We start from the raw sequence: 20,326 nt of genomic DNA, 5'->3' as shown, positions 1-20,326 counted from the left end.
CGATCGCTATGTACTTTCCAAACCCTTTCATACTCATAAACATACCGATTTTTATTATATAATTTCATTTTCTTATATCATCCCTTACTTATTTATGTATAGTACAAATTCAGAATTAAAAATAACAATAAATTTGTAAGTTACATTTTATTAAATATCATATACATTTACGTATATTAATTACTATAAACATTTTGACACTTTTTTAAATCATTTCCCCTAAGTTACAATCAAATTCATTGCAATATACGATGGCCATTACATTAATTCATAAATACACATATTTACAGGTGGCCACTACTATTGCCTGGGGGAAGATTGTGGTTTTCCAAGTAAATAATAAAATAATGAGATTTTTATTTTAATTCAGTAAGTAAAATTACTGAAGTAATTTTCTTTCCTTCTTATATAATGATATTAGTCGTAAATCTTTTACTTTATATTCACTGAAAAACCACGAATATAAAATCTCTAAAATATTATGGGAAGAAATTCGGCCTAATGATATCAGTGTTCAATTTGACACTTGAATTATGTTGAAGTATTGTTCTTGCATAAATGAAATAAAATGTGCCCTTGAAAATTTGAATCTATGAAAGATTCATAATTTACAAATGCGTAAAATAACAATTTGACATTGTACTGTACATAAATATACAGGACATTCATTATCCCCTGCGTACCTGAACAAAATAATGATTTTTTTTTCGTATAATTTGCGCTACCCCATTGAACACAATGTTTGAATTTACTATAACAGCATTGTTGTTGGATTCTCCATAAAGGTTTTAAAGGCAGCCAACCACTGTGCGCCTACTGCACCGTCTACAGTACGGTGGTCACAACTGGCAGTAACGGACATAAATTGAGAAGACGTGAATCTGAATAAGATTAATGAGCAATTAGATGGTGTATGATGTAAAATAAGAGAAAGACTAAGGAAAGGAATTGTTTACCCCTTTTCGTTCTTGGCAGGTATTAACCTGGCTTCAGTTGTACCTACAGCAAGAATAATCGACTGCGGGGGGTTGATAATGGCAGAAAAGTTCTTAATACCGAACATCCCTAAATTTGACAAAGTAATAGTGCCTCCTTGAAACTCTTGTGGTTGTAATTTTCCTTCTCGCGCTTTCGAAGCCAATGCTTTCACGTCCTTACTAATTTGAACTATGCCCTTTGTGTCTGCACCAAATACTATAGGCGTAATTAGACCGTTCTCTGTACTTACTGCTACGCTTACGTCAACATTATTGTATCTGAAGAAAAAGTAACATTTAATCCACATGATGAATCTCCCTATATTAATATTATTAAAAAGGAAAAAATAGCTCACTGTCTGATGACTTCTCCCATCCAAGCACTGTTACCTTCAGGTACTTTTTTACAGGCCAGTGCCATTCCTTTAATAATGATATCGTTCACGCTAAGTTTCACTTTTTCTTTTTCTAACATTTTATTGAATTTCTCTCGCATCTCAAGAGCTGCGTCCATATTCACATCAATCGATAAATAATAATGTGGAATAGTTTGTTTGCTTTCCAGTAAACGTTTCGCAATTACTGCGCGGATATTCGACACAGGAATGTCTATTCCTGCTGGAGCACCAGCGATTGGTGTTACTCCTACTGGCTGAACAGCTGGTGCACCTGCTAAATCTTTAGATGTTATGGACCCATATAATCCTGTACCTTTTAAACCCTTTAAGAAAAGAACAAAATTACTTTTTATTCTTTGTAATAGATGAACAATACACAGATTTACATATTTATGTTTTTAAGATCTGATTTGACTTATTTATATAGTCAGAGTTGATGGATTATTACATATTTCTTGTGTGATATCAATATTACCTGCAAACTAAGGCCTTTTTCGGCTGCAAGTCTCTTAGCTAATGGGCTAGCATATATTCTCTCTCCTGATAAGGTGGGCAGTGGTTTTGGAGCTGCTGCTGCTGCAGGTGCTGGTGGTGTTGCTGGAGATGGGGGAGGAGTAGATGGTGTAGGTGCAGCTGGTGTGGGAGCTGGAGCTGGTGCAGCTGGAACAGCTGGAGAATCATCCACAAAATCTTTGAAGGCGGCAACACTGCCCTCATCTGAGACAATTATACAAACTAATTTGCCAATAGGGACACTTTTTGTTCCTGCCGGAACCAAAATCTTTGCCAGATAGCCTTCCTCTGGTGTTTCAAAGCCCATTGTTGCTTTATCGGTTTCAATTTCAGCAAGCAAGTCACCTTCGTTTAACTTGTCACCTACAATAGAATTAAAAATTAGTAACGATTCTGTTAGATACATTAAATTATTATGCTCACCTTCCTTTTTGTGCCAACTGACAATAGTGCCTGTTTCCATGGTTGGAGATAATGCAGGAAGCTGTACTTTGACATGGTCCGGATAATCTGCATAAAACCTCAATTGCTGCTTCCATGGAGTCACAGTGAGACGTAGGGTATTGTGAACCTGAATCCTGAATATCAAGGAGAAAAAATAACATTTTATTCTAAAAAATGTTTTAAATTAAGGTATAACACAAAACTAATGGTCAACTAATGATCAACTGTTACCTTTAACATAATTACTAATCTATTTTGTTAACTATCCGTAATACAACAATTGTTTATATAAAAGACCTGCGTATACTAAACATCACAATAAAACTGCTTTTAAGGAGGAAAGAATTATCATACGCAAGAACTTTCTACATATGATTTTCATCAATTTTAGCTCTGACAAGTGGAAGAACATATGATATTGGCAAATACTCGTGGACAATGAAAATAAAGGAGTTATCAATAAGGTAACCTTAACATCAAAGAACGACACGTATCTTAACTAGAGAACGGTGGAATATTTAGAGCGATGAACCAATATGTTAAAGACAAAAAATGAAGTACCTCTGCAGATATTTTCTGTGAAGACATCGTATGACCACAGATCTTACGGTATTCGTCCGCACGGAACTTCGTAGTATTGCTCGTGCCAATTCATTACGTAGACTCGTCGTCGTTCGTATCATATCTCGGATGATTCGAGGTTCCTTTACTACCGATTTTTAGTAGCAAGTCGCAACAAATTCGACGTTACGCTGTTCTTTTCGCTTGGATACTCGGACACTAAACGTGCTCCGAGCGTGTCAACGATGTAGGGGTTATCTTGAAGCACGACTAGGAACGAACGATACGGACGTCGAATTAGAGGTCGTTTGCAAGGTCACGTGGCTTTAAGTTTAAAGGTAGTTCTCACAGACTGAGCATTTCTCGTGGAATTGCAGGAGAATTAAAAAAAAAAATGGAAATAAAGAGATACATAAGATCGCTTCCCCGTCGATGCCGAAATGAAAATTTGTACCAAAGTTCCCTGGCTTGTAACCAGCGATGTCATTGATGAAATAGAACGTGTACTGTGATTCGTTAAATGGTATAGCCTGACTTACGTCCAATTCAGCGCTAACAATATCAGCGGCGACCGAAGGAACTCAATGCTTTATCAACATTTTTTCTTTTTTTTTTTTGTTTTTCTTCAATCTTTATGATTTTTAAACAATTTGAAAAACGTGCAGGGTAATTCGTTCCTAATTCGTTCAAAATGAAAAAGAGAAGCACCAGTAAAACATCGAAGATAAATGATTCCGAGATTATAGATCGCAATGTACAATCTGAAGTAAAAAAATTTACGTTTCGCAACGGAGATATTTATGAAGGAGAATATAAAATGAATTATGATCGATTTGTCTTAGTTAAACAAGGTAATATTTCGCAAGATGTTGTTTTCGACATGTTTTTAATCGAGTTCTTTATACACACAATAGGTGTAGGAACCTATACTAGCGAAAACTTCGATATTTATTACGGAGAATGGAATGATGATTCTTTTGCTGACAGTGACATTGACATTAAGTAATACTGTTTATATTATATATTTATATATATAGGTACAATTGAATTAAATACCTTAGAAATGTATTTTACCGAAGGTATAATAATGGCGCTCAGTATCGAGGTAGAATTGATTCGAATGGAACAATGAGTGGTCAAGGAACATACATATTTCCTGACGGATCTTTGGTTGAAGCTGTTTGGCTTAAAAACATGCCATTTGCAAATATTATTTACAAAGAACCTCTTGGATTTACGTGGATAGTTGAAGACAAATCGAAAGATGTAACATTCTTTAATCTTTGAGTTCAGTATACAGAAGTAAAAAATGAAACATAAGAATTTAACCATTGCTTTCAAAAGTTTCAAAATTAAATTTTTTAATTTTGAAGTCAAAGCTTTCGAATTTTTGTTGTAGTCGATTACGTTTTCACCTGGAAATCATTTTTGGAAGGATATAAAGTCTGATCAAAGTACAATTCATCCTACTGAATCTTTTAACCAAATCGAACAAAACTAATCCAAATATACCGAAACATAAAACTAAAATAGTTTGTTAATCCTCTTTGGACATCAGAGGAACTAAATATCTGCTCGTAGCAGGCTTGAATAAAGGATTGACGGTCGAACTATATACGGTTTTCTTCTGTTGTCGTTGAAAACTCTCGTACTCCTTCTTATCCTGTATGTAAGTCCAACACCTATACCCAATGTGTAATCAATATTTCTTCTCTCTCAATAAATTATGATTTAATTAATTTTTACTTAAACATATCTTACTTCCAAATTAGCAACAATATAACTCCGATAAATACTGTGCCAAATACGATTATAGCTGGAATTATTGCTGCGTGCAGCACAGTGTGACATTCCTAAATGGATTCACATTTTTAAAAAAAGAAGACATAGTTCTAGTTTTATAGATGTAAACGTATACCTTGTTTCCAAACTTCAAAGTGACTACATTGCTGCCTTGAAATTCGTACACATAGTGAATGACGCACGTCATTTTATCCTTCACCGTCTTCACGAAACAGTAGTGTTCATGTCCTAAAGTAAATATTAACACAATGTCTGTATCGTATCATTCAATTTTCACTCTTACATAAAAAATTTACCTGTATCAACGGACTCTACTTTTTCAGTTTTATAAGTTGTATCGTTCATTTGACAATGTTCATCTATCAATTCGGAATCTTCGACTGTAGCATTCACGCAAGCATCATAAAGAACGCAGAGACCACTGCCACGGGCACTGATCGATGATTCACAATAGGTGCCACGATAATACAGTCCGTCTTCTGCAGTTACGTTGCACCTGGACATTTAAGGTGTCTATAGCAAACAGAATATTTCAATGTAACGCAATATTATAGCGAACGGAAGAATACTAACCGACACTCTCCACAGTCGCAGTATCCGTGATTAGCGCAAACTTCTTGGCTTCCTGGCGGTTTACAAAGGTCATCCGTTGAGGGACACTGACACGCATTTCCTTTCCAGCCTTCTATACATTGGCAAACACCGCACTGACAGGTGCCCCGATTGGAGCACTCGATACCACCGATCTGTAAAAGAGAATATATTTTATTTTTACAGAGGATGGTCACCTTGAGATATTAGTGGATTACTTATAAGTAATATGGATTACTTGATCGCATGCAGAGCATTCGCAAAATTTCCCTTTGAATCCATTGTCGCAGAAACATTTACCGCAAACACATTCACCTTTTTGGGAGCAAATTTCCGTCGAGTTATCCTTGCTGCATTGCTTGATATTATTTACTGGTGAACGTTCGTCACAATCGCACGTTTCCCCTGTAAGCATCGCCAACGTTAAACCTTTCGCGAGTTAATGTAGGCGATTCATTATGATGGGAAAGTGTGAGGCATTCTTACCGGACCAACCGGTGTCGCACTTGCATAAACCGCAATTGTTGGTTCCGTGAACGCAATAAGAATTATCAGAAGTCTCGCAGTCACATCCGCACAGCAGTTCAATATCGATTACTGTTTCCGATATCTCAGAAGCCAGAGCATCCTCGATTACAACCGTTTGTTTCTGATAATGGTAGATTATAGAATCGTATAACATATATAAATAGTATTGGCGTAACAAAAACAGGCAAGCTCCGTCGTTAAAAATTGTACTGTATCGATAGAAGAAACAATTGTATTACTTGATTGCATAATATATACTTGAGAGGACTTTATTTTTGTCAAGAAGTGACGCTGGCCATCTTTTACGCCGAGACGTTTAATTAATGTTTGTAATTTTTCATTTTAATTACCCATAGGTTTTTGTCTTTTGGGCATTTGTCGAAGGATAGAACCACATCGAAATCGTAAATCTGTCCTTCTTGTACATAATTGCATTGCGAAGTGCTCCACTTCGAAACATCTCCATTGCCGCAATTAGAAAAATACTGTATCTGTAGCAGATTCGATGAATTATCCCGTAAGACTATTTCCGAGGTGATTTGGTGATAAGAGCTCTTAATTATCTGAAGAATGTTCGAGCTGTCGCTGGACAAGGTTGCAACCCTTGTTTTTTCCTTCAGCAACATGGCTGTCTGCTCGTATTCCTTTCGTCTGTCTTCAGACACGGCGAATATTATGATCACCTTGTACTCTTGTAACAACCTGAACAATTCTGCCAGGGAAGCATAATCGTATTTCTTGGCCAAAAGGTATTGTCCACGCTCATCGAGGTGACACTTGAAGTCCTGACGATTCACAGCACCGCCTAGCTGATTACAATATTAAATATCATAATAATACCATGGAACCTGGCTATGCGATAGATTATACTGCTATCTAGGTTCGTGTAGACAAATTCTACGAAATATGCACAAAATGAGATCACCTAACGATTTTCTTGGAATGCATCAACGTCACTAGTTATGAGAACTGTGTGATTCTACTAGCTCACTGTATCATCATATTACCTTTCCATCACCAGCAAAGTGTAACAGCCCATCGGTAGCCACCACTATAATTTTTCGCGCCAGATGTTGCCAACCAACTTCTTTCGTACAGACGATCGTCTGCACGATTCCGTCCAATGCTCCTTCTAGATTATCAACGTTCGCAGTAACTAAACTGCTGTTCACCTGAAATTTGATCAATTCGATTCTCTCTGATTTTCATTACGTATCGAGAAGAGTATCGAACGCGTACTTTGTCGATAAATTGTGTAATGTTATCGGTTAACGCCAGATGATGCCAATAAGAATAAATTGGAGAGCAAGTGGCGTACTCGCTTCGGCAAGGATTATCCTCGTGTCCTGGGAATACGTACGGCATCAGCGGTTTATCCGCGTAGCTACCGAAGCCTAGGCGAAAATTGTTGGTGAAGTGTTGGAACATTTGGCTGATATTCCATCCTAAACTGACCAGGGTCTCCTTGTCATCCTTCATCGACCATGTCAGATCCATCAGGTAATACAGATCTAATGGGTAATTTCTAAATCATGTCGAATCGTTAGATCCAGTCCAATCTTTCATTAAGACATTATCAACATTTTTGTAGGAGAATCTACTGCGATGGACAATCTGTAAATATTCATTACGCACTGAAAAAATACGTTTTTTACGTTTTCAAATATCTGTTTTGTTCTCTAGATCGCTATTCTCGTGATTTCCTTCTACTAATAGGAATACTAATTTCCTAGAAATAAGTACTTGTAAAGTATGTACACTGATTTCAGGCTCGTTCACCTTGTTCATATTACTATGTAAATAATCAGCAAAACAAACGTACTTGGCCATACGATAACGTAGAGGAATCGTTATATTGGAATTGAATGGAATCTTGATTTTCACTCGCTGCGGTCTCAATTGTATCGGTGTTCGATCAGCCTCCATATCCTGGAACATCAAGTCCTCGAGGATTTCCACTGATTCCAAAGGAATGGATTGAATTTCTTCTGGCGGGCAACCGAACTCCTTCAAACTTTTCGGAACGTTGCAACGCGGCTTTTCGACCGTCGAATTCGAGTAGTACTGAAAGCACATGTGGAGGGTTAAGAACACAGAACTTCGCCACTGTTCCAGAAGGAAGAGAATCTTAAGACATTCACCCAATCGCTGCACCAGGCGCAAAAAGAATTCGCTTGCAGGCAATCTTGGCAAGTGTTCTTCGAAACACACTGTTTTAAAATTTCCTTCTCCACGGCATCGCACCATCTCCATTCGCGGGACAGAAAAATCACAAGTAGTAAGGCCGCGTAGAGTTTCATCCTCGCAATCGACGATCGACGATCTTCCTAGCTTGGTTTCTTCCGTGAAAGACGCTGGCCTCTATTCACTAACTGGAGTATTCTTCTGTTCTCGTTCGTCTGTGAAATCGTAAAATCGCCACGCCGAGGATTGAGTAACGGAGATAGGCCTGGGTAGATTCTCAACTTGCTTGTTATCTATCTACACATGATAACGCGCTTAAATTGGAAAAGGAAGTAAAAAGATTTCGCTGCGATATCAACTTCATTATACAGATTTTATCGACATGAATTCGAGCCGATCGCGGTCTGGTATGTTTCAGTACAACAGCTATAACGGCTAAAAAAGTATTCATATAACGCGAAGAAGAGGATTGGGGATTAATATGACTAAGGATGATTGAGGATTAAAGACCATTGCGAAATAATAAAAAGATAGACCAGCCATGGTAAAGAACTTACAAGCACGATTACATTGTTCCTCTACACCGTGAAGACTACAAAATTACCGAACGTTTAAATACGTTCATAAATGATCGAGCATTTTCTCACGCTGATTTTAATCGACGTTCCGCGATGGCACGACTTTCTGAACCAGATAACGACTAACAAATATTAGTCACTGTACTTAACGTTGCGTGTGAAGAAATATTGTCGGTAAGTACTGTAAACGCACGACGTATGAATCTTCAGCTATCGAAATCGATGCTATGCTTCTTTAGTTGCTCTACTATTCAGATACATTTTCTTCGCTGATCTTTAGTTTTTCTCGGCGTTGTTCATTAAGTCACACATAACGGAGCGTTGCAGAAGGAAAAGTGGCTGTGGGACGCGTACGCGTTTTACTGGATGTAGCATAGCGGTTGACATCGAGACTGTTACTATTTCACTTTAGTCGCATACGGTTCTAGTTGTACGCTAGCGTTGCCTGCCACACGTATTATGTACTACGTGTGTTTGATAGACAATATCGGTGTCTATTTTCTATCTACATTGTGGGTGTCCACGGTGACAATGCAGGATAAAATACGTTAGAAGTAGTCCCATCCTGTCCAGAGTTATCTGGTTCTTGAAGAACAGCGTCGTTTCTTCTTCGGTTCGAAAAGAAAGCTGGTCGTTTCACCAAGAATTGTGATTCCGCTACCAGCACACTTACGTAATTTCATGGTTCTTGTTGCTTTTCGGTTTCTTTGTGTTCGTTGTCTATTCTTTCACATATCACCAAGTGTTAAAAGACAGGCTTTCCTGCAATGTTAGGTGACAACCTTGACTTGATATCTTCTATTTTTTGTTATACTCTTTACATACATTTAAATATTCATAGCAGAAATGGAAAGCATGAATACTCATTAGAATGTATCTTAATTGTACGATGACTAATATGCTATTGCGTGCATATCTTTATCCCTAGAACCGAGATTAGAAATAGTTCTGAATAATTTACGTATTTCCGTTCAGCGATTGCGTGACAATAAAAATCTGTTGACTTATTTTTTTATAAGATATTCTTTTGTAAAACAAAATATGTTTATTAGTACTTTTGCGAAACATATTTCCGGGTGTTTAGATAGATAAATCAGATGCGAAAGCATGTTAAACTGCACGTCCTAATGCGATTGTAATGTAATGTTCGTAAAATGTGTATCTGAACTATGTATAGTAGCATTATCGCCGCTTACAGTTGACACAGTAACTGGAAGAGCACAGAAAAACGACGGTCGTATTACACCCATGAAAGCAGTCCGTTATCAATTGATTACATAACTGTGATATCGGTATTGCGAATGATACATTTATCCCTTCTCTTTGTATTCTCTTAGTATTATTTCTCTGGTCACATTTGACGTTTATCTGTACTCAAACACAACATTTTTCATGATTTTTTCCTATAAATCTTTAATAAATATCGAGAATTATTTTGCATTTCATATTTTTTAATACCTCTTCGTATAGAATTAGAATTACACGAATGGTTCTATTATTGAAATACTTGGTCCGAAATTAATAAACACGAATCGCACAATTTTTAAAGCTGCTAAAAAGTTTATCACTTATAACTAGTGCAGAAGAGTAGAAAATATAATTCTATTACAACGCTCATTTATATAAAACAAACATTCATGTATCAAGGAAGAGATATGGCACTTGGTTTAACAAGCGTTATTTTGCATGTCGGTAGTTCAAGTGGACCAATACGTAGAAATAACACAAACTTTATTCGTTTCCTTTGATATTTAGCAATTGTTCCGTGATAATTTGCCGGTTTTGTTACATGCACTTGATAAATATACACTTGTACACTTCTTTACTAAACCACAAGTTATAAATCATAGATACAAGAAAATCTTACGCTACTTTATGCTAGTACAATCATTCGTGGTATCACATAGTGACCGATTATAAAAATTGTACCCGTGTTGTTTGGATCAGTGATTCTTATTTATAACATTGGAATAACTAACGACAAACTCTTGGTATTGTACAAAACATTAAATTAGTACCCCCACAATATCAAAATATACGCAACTTCAATGATGAAGATGTTTGTGCAATAGTTTTTCTTCACACATTGTTTACAATTAATCTTAACATGTAACAACACTGTTCCTTAACTTGGTTGGAAAAAAAATATTAAAATGCATTTCCTCGAACCAATTCTTATTCACCTATGAGACACGTATCTTCTACATTGTATCTTTGGGTGATAGTAATCCTACAACTTTCTCGCTTCACTAAAAGTTATCTCGAATTTTACGCAATAACGCACCTCGCAGAGAAGGCTTTTTTTACGTACGATACACGTTTAACACGTACCTCGTACAGAACGAGTTTTTCACCGTATGCTTCTCTATGTGACGATTACTTCCTTCTATAGTTTCAGCTGCTTCATATGTATATTCATTATAATGTTGTAGGATTTCCACACGCAAGCGGTGTCTATTCAGGAGAATGAAAAATTACTTCAGATATATTGCGAACTGAGTAATCGTGAAGCAATTAAGGCTTCTTCTCGGAACTGGCGATACGTCTGGTTAATTGTTGGTGGATAACTCCGTTGTCCGTTGATTTAGATATAGTGGGAATAATCTCCTCCTTCTTGGGAATAGATTTAGGTGTCGATGGCGTATTGCATCTGGGATTGCTCGACACTATACCTCGTACGAACATATCCGCACAAGCCCAAGGAAGGATGCTAAAAAATTGTACGAGTTAGTGCATTATCTCAACTATTGCACGTTACCATTAATAACTGCTTCATATTATATTAAAGAGTGATGCAATAAATATTTTTAGTACAGTATTTGGCAAAAGAATCTGCTCTTTTTCTATAATTTCCTTTTTATTAGATTCTTTACCATTTTATACAGATGAAAAAGGACAAGTAACGAGGCAACAGAGCCACTTTTTCGTTGCATCTCATAGCGGTCACTACTCGGTCCGCTACTTCGTTCGAAGTGAGCCTCGGCACAAATCTGAAGAATGCAAGGACATACGTATGAAAGTACCATACAGACACGGCGTATCATGCGGTTTATGCAATTGAGACAACAAAATATTTGTACCTAGTTGAAATGTCGTCGAACATGCCAGTGCTGCGAATAAAAAATGGACATATCACTGTGGTATTGATGTTATATCCATCAGCCTGAAATATATTGAACAACTTAAAACAATATATTTAAGAATGACGTAGTTACGCGAATATTAAAAAAATAAATTAACTTGCCGCTAGTTCCATACAAAGAGCCTCCTCAAATCCAACCGCCGCAAATTTTGAGGTGCAATAATCCACCAGTTTCGGGCATCCGATTTGCCCAGCCATGCTAGCAATGCTAACAATGTGACCCTTGTTGTCCTCGATCATTGAAGGTAAGAATGCCTTTACCGTCTTAAAAAAAAGAAAGAGAAATGAATATCACCACTCATTACGAAATATTAAAATGCCAGATCGCTTCATTATCCTCAGTGAATCAATCACACATATATTTTAACAACTTTCGCCTCTTGGGAAGAATTAAGAAGAATGTCTGGACTGGTTGATATAGTCGTCGAATGCTAAATGTATGTATCTTGCTATCATAGTAGGTGCCTCTCGATGTGTATACGCGCAGGACAAGCTGACACGATAGTTGAATCGCGTATAGAAGTGGTAGTCTCGAAATCAATTTACAAGATCCTATCGAAATGACCGTAACATTGGATGCAACAAGAGGTCCTCGCTCATGCTCTGAGCATGTTAACCACTCCTCCGAGTCGCTGCTCTATTTTTTTCTTGTATAGTTTTCACTTTCGAAAGTAAAACCACCGCCGCCGTCGTAATCCATGGATTGCGGCGAGACTCGAGTACTGGGGACAAAGTTTAAAGGGAGCCAAAAAGGAGCCTAAAAGGTATCTAAAAAGAGAACAGTAGTGGTTCTTTCAAAAGTTGTGTATACGACGATTCTTCGTGACTTGTCTAGGAAAAAACTATTTTTATTATGCGAGTCAACGAATCTAAGTCGGAATTCTAAAACGCACGGGGACTCGAAGAGTGATTGCACTTTTGGAGGCCAAGAAAGTATCTCGGACGCTCGTTAATTTGAGCGATGCTGTCAAAACAGACCTTGTACCTGTTTCATTGTTTCTTTCAGCCTATTTCCTCATTTTATTGCCAGACGAATATCGCCTTTATATCATCGTGCCGCGATGACAGCTGTTCGCTCTACAATTTCCATCCTGGATGCTCCATTTAACGCTCTTCTATCGGTACAAAACTTAAGGATGTCTTAGAACGCGAATTATCTTCCCGTGAACTTTCACTCTGTATCCCGTTACCTAGGCTAGCAACCTCCCATGACTCGGCAAATCGCGGTCGTTTATATTCCTGAACAAAAAGAACCTATCCTAAAGGCAGAGCGTGCAATGAGCGGTGTCGTCATGACGGACGTCGAAGGAAGCGTACGCTATCCGAAATAATCACCTCCCGACGATTGTTAGATACTCGCTTAGAGTGGAATTGAGCTGCGGTAGGTACGATTGCTTTTTCGAACGCGCATTGCGCTAAGAAGACTTCGCGTACGCAGAGAAAATCACTGGTACGTCTACGCGTTTGGCAAGCGTGCCCTCCTGTGCATGTCGTAATTGTAAGGCGTGAGTCTAGTGCAACTGTTCATACATACAGCTAGCCGCATCTATCTGACCGGTTTTTCCACCTGACCCACGGCAACAGTCCTAAACGAAGGGAACACCAGCTTCAAGAATGCCTCTTACTCCGACTACACGTTGCTCGCACAAGCGAATCGTCAACGAGTTTCAACAGCTGAATCTGACCTGGGATCCGACAGAGTTCGACGTTATATAAATAGAAAATTATTTAAACAATGCGTCGTAAAATTAAAAGAACTTATCCATTGCTCGAAGCATCTATGTTTGCTATTAAATTCCACTCACATTTCTGGCTTCCACGCTGGCAGAAATCTGTACGCCTGAATTCATTCTAGAACTGTTAAATTGTATGTTACCATATGCGCGTATAAGTACGGACACAGGAAAATAACTTTAGCGAATTAGTTAAAAGTAAATGGGAAATTTTTAGAACGTGTTCGATTCAAAGTTAAATAATATGGTAATTTGCACACGGTTAGGGAATAAATTGTCTGTTTATGAAAAAAATATAGAAGTTGTCACGTAAACCTGCTCGTGTAATGATATGAACTGCCAGGTAAAATCACGTAAATCGGATAAGGATCTTCCACCAAGGATAATTGCGTGACTACAGGCATTTTTGTATCTTTATATGGAACACGGATGGAAACATACCCAAAAGTGGCTCATTATGTTCACGTTCATCGTTTTGATGATGAGCTTATCTGGCGTCTCCAAAAATTTCGTGTTGTTCGCAACGCCGGCGTTGTTTATTAGAATCGTGACCTGCAAAAATCCACGAGTAAGATCAATTAACATTTTCTGAGGACTGATCGTTAAAGCGATCCAAGCGATCTAAGCCAACATAGAAATTCCATGTTTTTTCGAGCTTTTGGAACACAATGCCTGATTTGACACTAATAAATAACGTAATGACGTTTAAGACGTGTGTTTAGATGCAACGAAAAGTCCAAGCAGTTGCACGTTTCAGCATAATTAACATGTCATTGTTATGTAACTGAAGGTACTAGAGTACGGATGAATCTGTTGACTATATAGTACTATCACGACAAAATGCTGAATATTTTCAAAAATTGTTTCAATTCCTAAGGATGGATTAGAAGCTCCAAACGTTCTTCATTTCTGATTCTTAATCAAAGCTCCCTGGATTGCACAGTCCTCACCTTTCCAACTTCTTTCCTGACTTGTGCTGCTTTCTTGTATACATCTTCTCGGTCGCATATATCGCAAACGTAACCGTAACAGGTACCACCTGTGGCTTCCACTAGCTTGACGGTTTCCTCTGTACCTGAAACGAAAGGAAACATGAGAATAAACTAAGTGGTTGATACTCAACTTTACAAGCATGTACATTCAAGATCGATATCAACATTACTGACTATGCTGAAACTAACTGTATCGATTACAATTATATCGTGTGAGCTACGCTTACCCAGTACTCAGCTTTACGAAAATACTGGTATATTTGATTCAAGTAACAGCCTGTGCAAAGAGTCAGTTGCCTTTATACTAGCTACATAATTGATTCTCGTTTTCTTTTCTCGCGAACTCCGTCAGCGAGACAATGTCTCATACAAATAAATCGATACTTCGTCCTATTCGTCTATTCAAGGAACTCTTACGAGATTGAAGGAGATCTGCAATTGTCATTAACGAGTGGAAGTCGTACACAAGCAGTGGCATATTGATGAATACTGGCTCTACCAGTAATCGTGATAATACATTGAGTAACTTAAACGCAGTTGTGTAATCTTCTGCAGAGCTATTTACAAGAAGAAATAGCTTGGATTTTTCGATTAAATTAGTGTCACATAATTAAACGGAGAAATCTTCCAGAATGTATCCCGTTCATTTTCTACAATCCTTCAAATAATTCGAGTACACTAGTCGTTTATTCGACAGTAGGAGGAACAGCTTTTCGCGGGTAGAAAGTTGAAGCGCGTGGAGAGGCAGTTGTTTCGCTCCTTGACCAAGTGGTACGCGCGTTCACGTAGAATATGAAAGATAATTGCAACACGCGATATATACTTTTCCTCGCGATATTATATTTCACGCAAGCCTTCTGTTTTCCCCGTTACATCTCACAATCGGGAATCCGATCGACTAACTTCGGTTGTTTCATTAAAAATATATTACATCGGATTGTAGTTTCCATTAAGAACGAACGTTGCGTGAATGTAGCAGTTTGAGTTTGACTAAAAAGTTCAGAGAAAAGAAGGCACGATAAAAATTGCAAATTATACCGTTCGTTAACGTGACATTTCGTTCGCTTTTAATAGGTCGAGAAGATTGCTAAATCATGCCGTTTATTGGGAAAAAGTAACCACCGATGTGGAAATCGTGAATGGCCATGCGCCGACTCCGAAAAGGACGCTCGGTAATGGGAAACATGAACGCGCAAATCTCGCACTGGTCGTGTGAAACTCCACAGTGGTTTACGAGGATCAACCAGTTTACCATGTAGAATGATCGGAGAGAATTACGACCTTGAGCATTCTTAGCTCTTTCTCGCACATTCGCGTACAATCGTTTCCCGTCCTTGCTCTTAAAAGCCACGGCTAGAAATAATTTCCACTATTCACTGTCGTAGTTTTCCGTCATTTGGCCTTCTTTTTTAGATGTTTTGCAATGTCGCAGAGAGGTAATACACATAAACAGTGGAAGATAGTTAAATAAGTAAACGATAAGATTGTAAACTATTTTAGTTATGCGGCGCTTCGCTTACGGCGACACGTGTACGGCTTGCAAACAACAAGGGTACACAGCTAAAATTGCTCTTCTGCGAACGTGCTCGTTCAACATTCCGGCCACGGGGACCAAGTTTCTGATTGGCGACGGTTAAAATTCATTACGCGGGGCTTCCTTTGCCCGTGAACCACGGAACATCCCCTCCTTTAGTTGCAATTAATCTCTTCCGATCCTTATCGATTTCTTATTCCGTCGCTCGTTCGTTCGGTTGCTCAACCGCGCCATGAAACAGCGTTCACCTTGGCCACTCCGAATACGTCGAGAAACCAGAAAATCCTCTTATTTTCTGGTTTTTACTCTTGGCACCTCTATTTCCAAATAAAAATTATGTAAATGAACGATCGAAAACCGTGGTATCTATGCCTTTAATTTAATTCCAACAGAATGTACAAGTACACGTGTTCCAGGCACACATGTTTACCACACAAAGTGTCCTGTTAGTTGTTCTTGTTTGTCGAGCTACGTCGATGCCAGGAGTCGAGCATCTGCGACGATCACCGTGTGAAGAACTTGCACGAAACGCAGAGAGTCGGTGGACGACGAAGGCCAGAAACCTTTTTCAGCTATATCGTTGGGAGGTCATTAACACGGTCGGATCGCAGAAGGTCGTTCTAAACCTCGAAAGGATGGTTACGATCTGTTGGACAAGCGGACAATCATTCGTTTTGTCGTGTACCGCGGAACTATTTGAGCTATGCGTGTAACTCGACTAATGTACTTTACCTCACCGATGTTCTATATAATGATTATTATCAATTAGTACCACGACTTGGACATTCGTTCGTGTTAAGACGTGGATGAGTCGCGTACTGTGATAAAAAAGGAAATTTATACTACTCATTGCGAATATAAAATTCATCGCGATACTCTATTGCAAAATCCTCGTTACATTTCACAGCTTTTCTACTGGAAAGATGCAATCTTCTCTGCCAGTGGCTGACCGCCTAGAATATAGCTCTCTGCGACCTAGTTTCTAGAATTATCTCGTGCATAAAAGGAAAATAGGGACAAGCGCACATATCGCTTTTCGCTGTATAATTCGATATCAAACTACGTAGTTGCATTAGATAACGATTGTCAATGATTACGTGTACTGATCTAATAAGACTACTACGTGTGTAACGTATAAAGAGATTGATTCGTTGCTTTCACAAGTAATAATTACCGCGGGTGAACGTTATTGAAGCATTCAAACTACGTTATGCACGTGCACTTTAATCAGCCTAGTTGATGTTGATTAATTATCAGCCGAGCTATGTCGAGTGTGTTCACAGAAATAGGTCCACGCATTCGCCTACATTGGGGCAAGAAAATTGGAGTGAGACTTTGTTCCGCTTCGAAAGCGGAATTTTTGGCCCCTGTTATTTTCCCTTACTTCTCAATAGTAAGAATCGAATGTCCTAAAGCACAGTGATTTTCAGGCATACTCTTCTTTGATCGATCGTAACTGAGCAGCACCGAAAAGTAGAACTGCGATGTCTACTTCCGGTTTACACTTTTCAGTTTTGTTACATTCCTAATGACCGTGTATGTAGATCGCGTTGGCAAAAGCGTGAAAACGCAAAGTAACGTTCAGCATGATGGCCATTTTTGTCCCGGCAATTCTATAAAATATGAAAAGTATTTCGACCAAGTTATTCAAGCTGTATTTAATTACTTATTCAAAATAATATAATTTTATATTCTTGGTTGAAATTCTTAATTTTTTATATTATACCACCACGTAGATAGCAACTAAAAAGCTAAAAATATGCAGCACGCAACGATCACCAGTTCGTGGCTACGATGTATGAACGTGGACTTAGGATAACATGTAGAAGCCTCCCAATTAATTAGTTAATTCGAGAAAACACCAAATAAGTGGTGAATAATTAACCGCACGGAACTGTACGTGGTTTGCTTTTCAATGAGAATTCAGTTACGGCACCGATCATCATCTAGACTGGAAGTTCCTTATACATTGGACGCTATTGGAGAAGGAAAATAAAAAATAGCAATAAGATAAAACGAAATGTAGGTAATTAAAAAGATAAACGAGGCGATGGTACTCTGTGATCTCTGCATTCCGACCGTGATGAAAGCAAGGACGCGACGTGACATTTCAGAATTAAACACCGGACGCTATGCTCGCTTTGATCATTTCACGTTCGTAGTCTGGACACGCATCGAACGGCCTTGAAATTCGGATGTTCATCAAGAGACGATCGGGATTCGCGCAATGTTAGAACCGTAATTGCCTCGTCAACTTTGACGGAACGTCCTTCGTATTCCGACCGAGGCACGAGTGCTTCGTGGGTAGTCCAAGCGTTGCTCGAACGCTTTCGATAGTAACGTACCGATATCCCATTCAATTTTCCGCGATTTCAAATGGTTTCCCTCCTGTACGTAAACCACGGTAGACGTAGCAATAAACTTCCATTGTGGAAAGATTTCACGAGTTACGCATGAGACAATTGAATGGTATCAGTTTCCTTGTTTGAGAATAATCTTTTAAAAATGTTTGCGCTGCTGGAATTGATCGATAGTCTGAGAGTCTTACATATTTACGACATACCTAATGAATTTATAATATAGCACTGGTAGAGTTTCCCGTTTTATGTCTCTGTCTATGTTTTATGTTATTATGCATCGTAATTCCTTGAACCATAAAAACTGACCCTTACGCAATGTCGGGAAAATTCGATGTATTCCAGCTTCCATAAAGATAAACATAAATTTACTCTAGTATAATAAATGCTAAGTATATAAGTAATCTCTATAATTTAGCAATTACATATGTCCATAATCGTAACATATGTAGATTGTTAAGTGATATGCATATCTATAATATGAAATGAATATTTATTTAAGCGACGATTAGGATTGCATTAGAGAAATGAAAAAATGTGAACATGAGATGAGTGAATATAAGATTTGTACTTACCCTCCTTATTAATATCCCAGATGACAACGATGGCGCCAAGCTTGGCTAGTCTGAGGGCGATCAGCCTCCCGAGGCCTCCGCCACCGCCAGTCACTAAGGCGATCTCACCAGTGATGCTCTTCATCTTGTACTTCGCCGGGATGAACGATTTGATAATGCTCTCGAATATTAACAGTATGCTGAGGAGCAGGAAACCGATCAAATCCCCCGTGGACCTGAGAAACGACATGATTGCCGCGTTCTTTTCCTAGAAGCTCTCGAACACCTCTATTTTGATAGGTAAAGCGTTAATGTCGTGATAAGCAGCTATATGCGAGGACGTCGATCGATCAAAATATCATAGCTCACAGTAACGCAGGCGGTTTGTCTATTCGAATCTTGTGGAAGAAATTTTTTGGACGTTGCTATTTATAGCTGGAGGCTGAACCGCTATCGTTGATCTCGTGCACAATTAATCTGAAAAATATAATTATGGTCGTGAGATAAGACACTAAAACTTCTTTCATCAGCTTTCAACTTTGTTCTACAAGTAGAACGTTATTGCTGATATACCGAATCTACGTATTTTTCTTTCGAAACAACGTACAGTTAGTAAAAAAAAAAAAAAAAAAATAATTAATAATAAAATAAATAATTAAATAAACATGCAACAGAAGATTTAAAAATGTTTGCAGATTTATATGACTTGTTAGTTAATCGCTCGAATGAGAGTATAAGACGATTACGTAGGTATAGAAACTAGTGTACGCTTTCTCCAAATTTGGTATCACTTTCTTCTTGCCCGTGTAGGAAAGAAGCCGTCTCGAGACAACGAAAACTGTGCAAGGATCTACCATAAGACATGTCTCAAACCCTTGATCCTCGCCAACGAAAGTCACATCGTTTCACAACCCCTTAATATTTTTCAATAAAGTTGGTTTTCCTGGTTTGTTGGCATCATAACGAACCACGAATATTCAACAACGATTCGCTTTCTAATGGAGACGCGAAATTCACTTTCGATTTTCAGCCACGGATTTCAACTCTTAGGATGATTGTCATCTTTCGGTCACTTTTGGTCAGCCAAACGAAAAAGATGTTCCTATTCACGAATTAAGGAGGAACATTGAACGTTACTTATTTAACAGTTAATAATAAATTATTAACAGCAAGTTATTTAATTTTAGACACAGGAAAAACAACATAGTACGTAAATTCAAGAACGTGATGTGAGATATTATGACGCGTGTAATGATAATTGTATTAACAAATTGCTAGTAAGTGACTTCACGGTCACTTCTTGCTTATTATCGACTAACGTAAATGAATATTTAGCTATAAACGTATGACTATTTGAAGATCAGTTGTAATCATAAACCTTTACTAATTTTTTCTTAATTATATGAATTATCTTGCCGAACATTTTAATTGTCAATG

At 38.1% G+C, this 20,326-nt stretch overlaps 4 protein-coding genes across 6 annotated transcripts; 1 reads left to right on the top strand and 3 right to left on the bottom strand.

The window, feature by feature from the left end:
- Positions 1–128: 128 nt before the first annotated feature.
- On the bottom strand, positions 129–3,028 carry Muc (dihydrolipoamide S-acetyltransferase muc). The gene is made up of 6 exons (XM_076896514.1): positions 2,894–3,028; positions 2,312–2,466; positions 1,851–2,251; positions 1,334–1,698; positions 957–1,256; positions 129–881 (listed from the first exon to the last, which is right to left on the bottom strand). Exons 1-6 carry the CDS (start codon positions 3,013–3,015, stop codon positions 752–754), a joined length of 1,473 nt encoding a protein of 490 aa, XP_076752629.1. The 5' UTR covers positions 3,016–3,028; the 3' UTR covers positions 129–751.
- Positions 3,029–3,456: 428 nt separating this feature from the next.
- On the top strand, positions 3,457–4,638 carry LOC143424507 (uncharacterized). Of its 2 annotated transcripts, none has more exons than XM_076896596.1 (4): positions 3,457–3,744; positions 3,808–3,895; positions 3,973–4,159; positions 4,293–4,638. In XM_076896596.1, the coding sequence occupies exons 1-4, from the start codon at positions 3,585–3,587 to the stop codon at positions 4,392–4,394; spliced, it is 537 nt and encodes a 178-aa protein (XP_076752711.1). In that variant the 5' UTR covers positions 3,457–3,584; the 3' UTR covers positions 4,395–4,638. The 2 variants fall into 2 exon arrangements, with proteins under 2 accessions (XP_076752711.1, XP_076752722.1); XM_076896607.1 differs by having other exon boundaries at positions 3,973–4,185; positions 4,293–4,395.
- On the bottom strand, positions 4,431–8,131 carry LOC143424407 (integrin beta-nu). Of its 2 annotated transcripts, XM_076896450.1 has the most exons (12): positions 7,957–8,131; positions 7,638–7,879; positions 7,055–7,340; positions 6,823–6,987; positions 6,166–6,624; positions 5,774–5,936; positions 5,526–5,692; positions 5,270–5,442; positions 4,993–5,192; positions 4,812–4,924; positions 4,655–4,746; positions 4,431–4,575 (listed from the first exon to the last, which is right to left on the bottom strand). In XM_076896450.1, the coding sequence occupies exons 1-12, from the start codon at positions 8,113–8,115 to the stop codon at positions 4,431–4,433; spliced, it is 2,364 nt and encodes a 787-aa protein (XP_076752565.1). In that variant the 5' UTR covers positions 8,116–8,131. The 2 variants fall into 2 exon arrangements, with proteins under 2 accessions (XP_076752565.1, XP_076752574.1); XM_076896459.1 differs by lacking the exon at positions 7,957–8,131 and having other exon boundaries at positions 7,055–7,429; positions 7,638–7,765.
- Positions 8,132–10,291: 2,160 nt separating this feature from the next.
- LOC143428777 (estradiol 17-beta-dehydrogenase 11-like) lies at positions 10,292–19,249 on the bottom strand. Its single transcript, XM_076904328.1, has 7 exons — positions 18,911–19,249; positions 14,403–14,527; positions 13,894–14,004; positions 11,822–11,983; positions 11,658–11,740; positions 11,451–11,567; positions 10,292–11,287 (listed from the first exon to the last, which is right to left on the bottom strand). The coding sequence occupies exons 1-7, from the start codon at positions 19,137–19,139 to the stop codon at positions 11,092–11,094; spliced, it is 1,023 nt and encodes a 340-aa protein (XP_076760443.1). The 5' UTR covers positions 19,140–19,249; the 3' UTR covers positions 10,292–11,091.
- Between the last annotated feature and the right edge of the window lie 1,077 nt (positions 19,250–20,326).

The sequence above is a fragment of the Xylocopa sonorina genome, chromosome 1 (genome assembly GCF_050948175.1).
Source record: "Xylocopa sonorina isolate GNS202 chromosome 1, iyXylSono1_principal, whole genome shotgun sequence".
In the NCBI taxonomy this organism is placed as follows: Eukaryota; Metazoa; Arthropoda; class Insecta; order Hymenoptera; family Apidae; genus Xylocopa; species Xylocopa sonorina.
The sequence above is the reverse complement of the archived record's forward strand: the minus strand, read 5'-3'. Positions and strand labels throughout refer to the sequence as shown.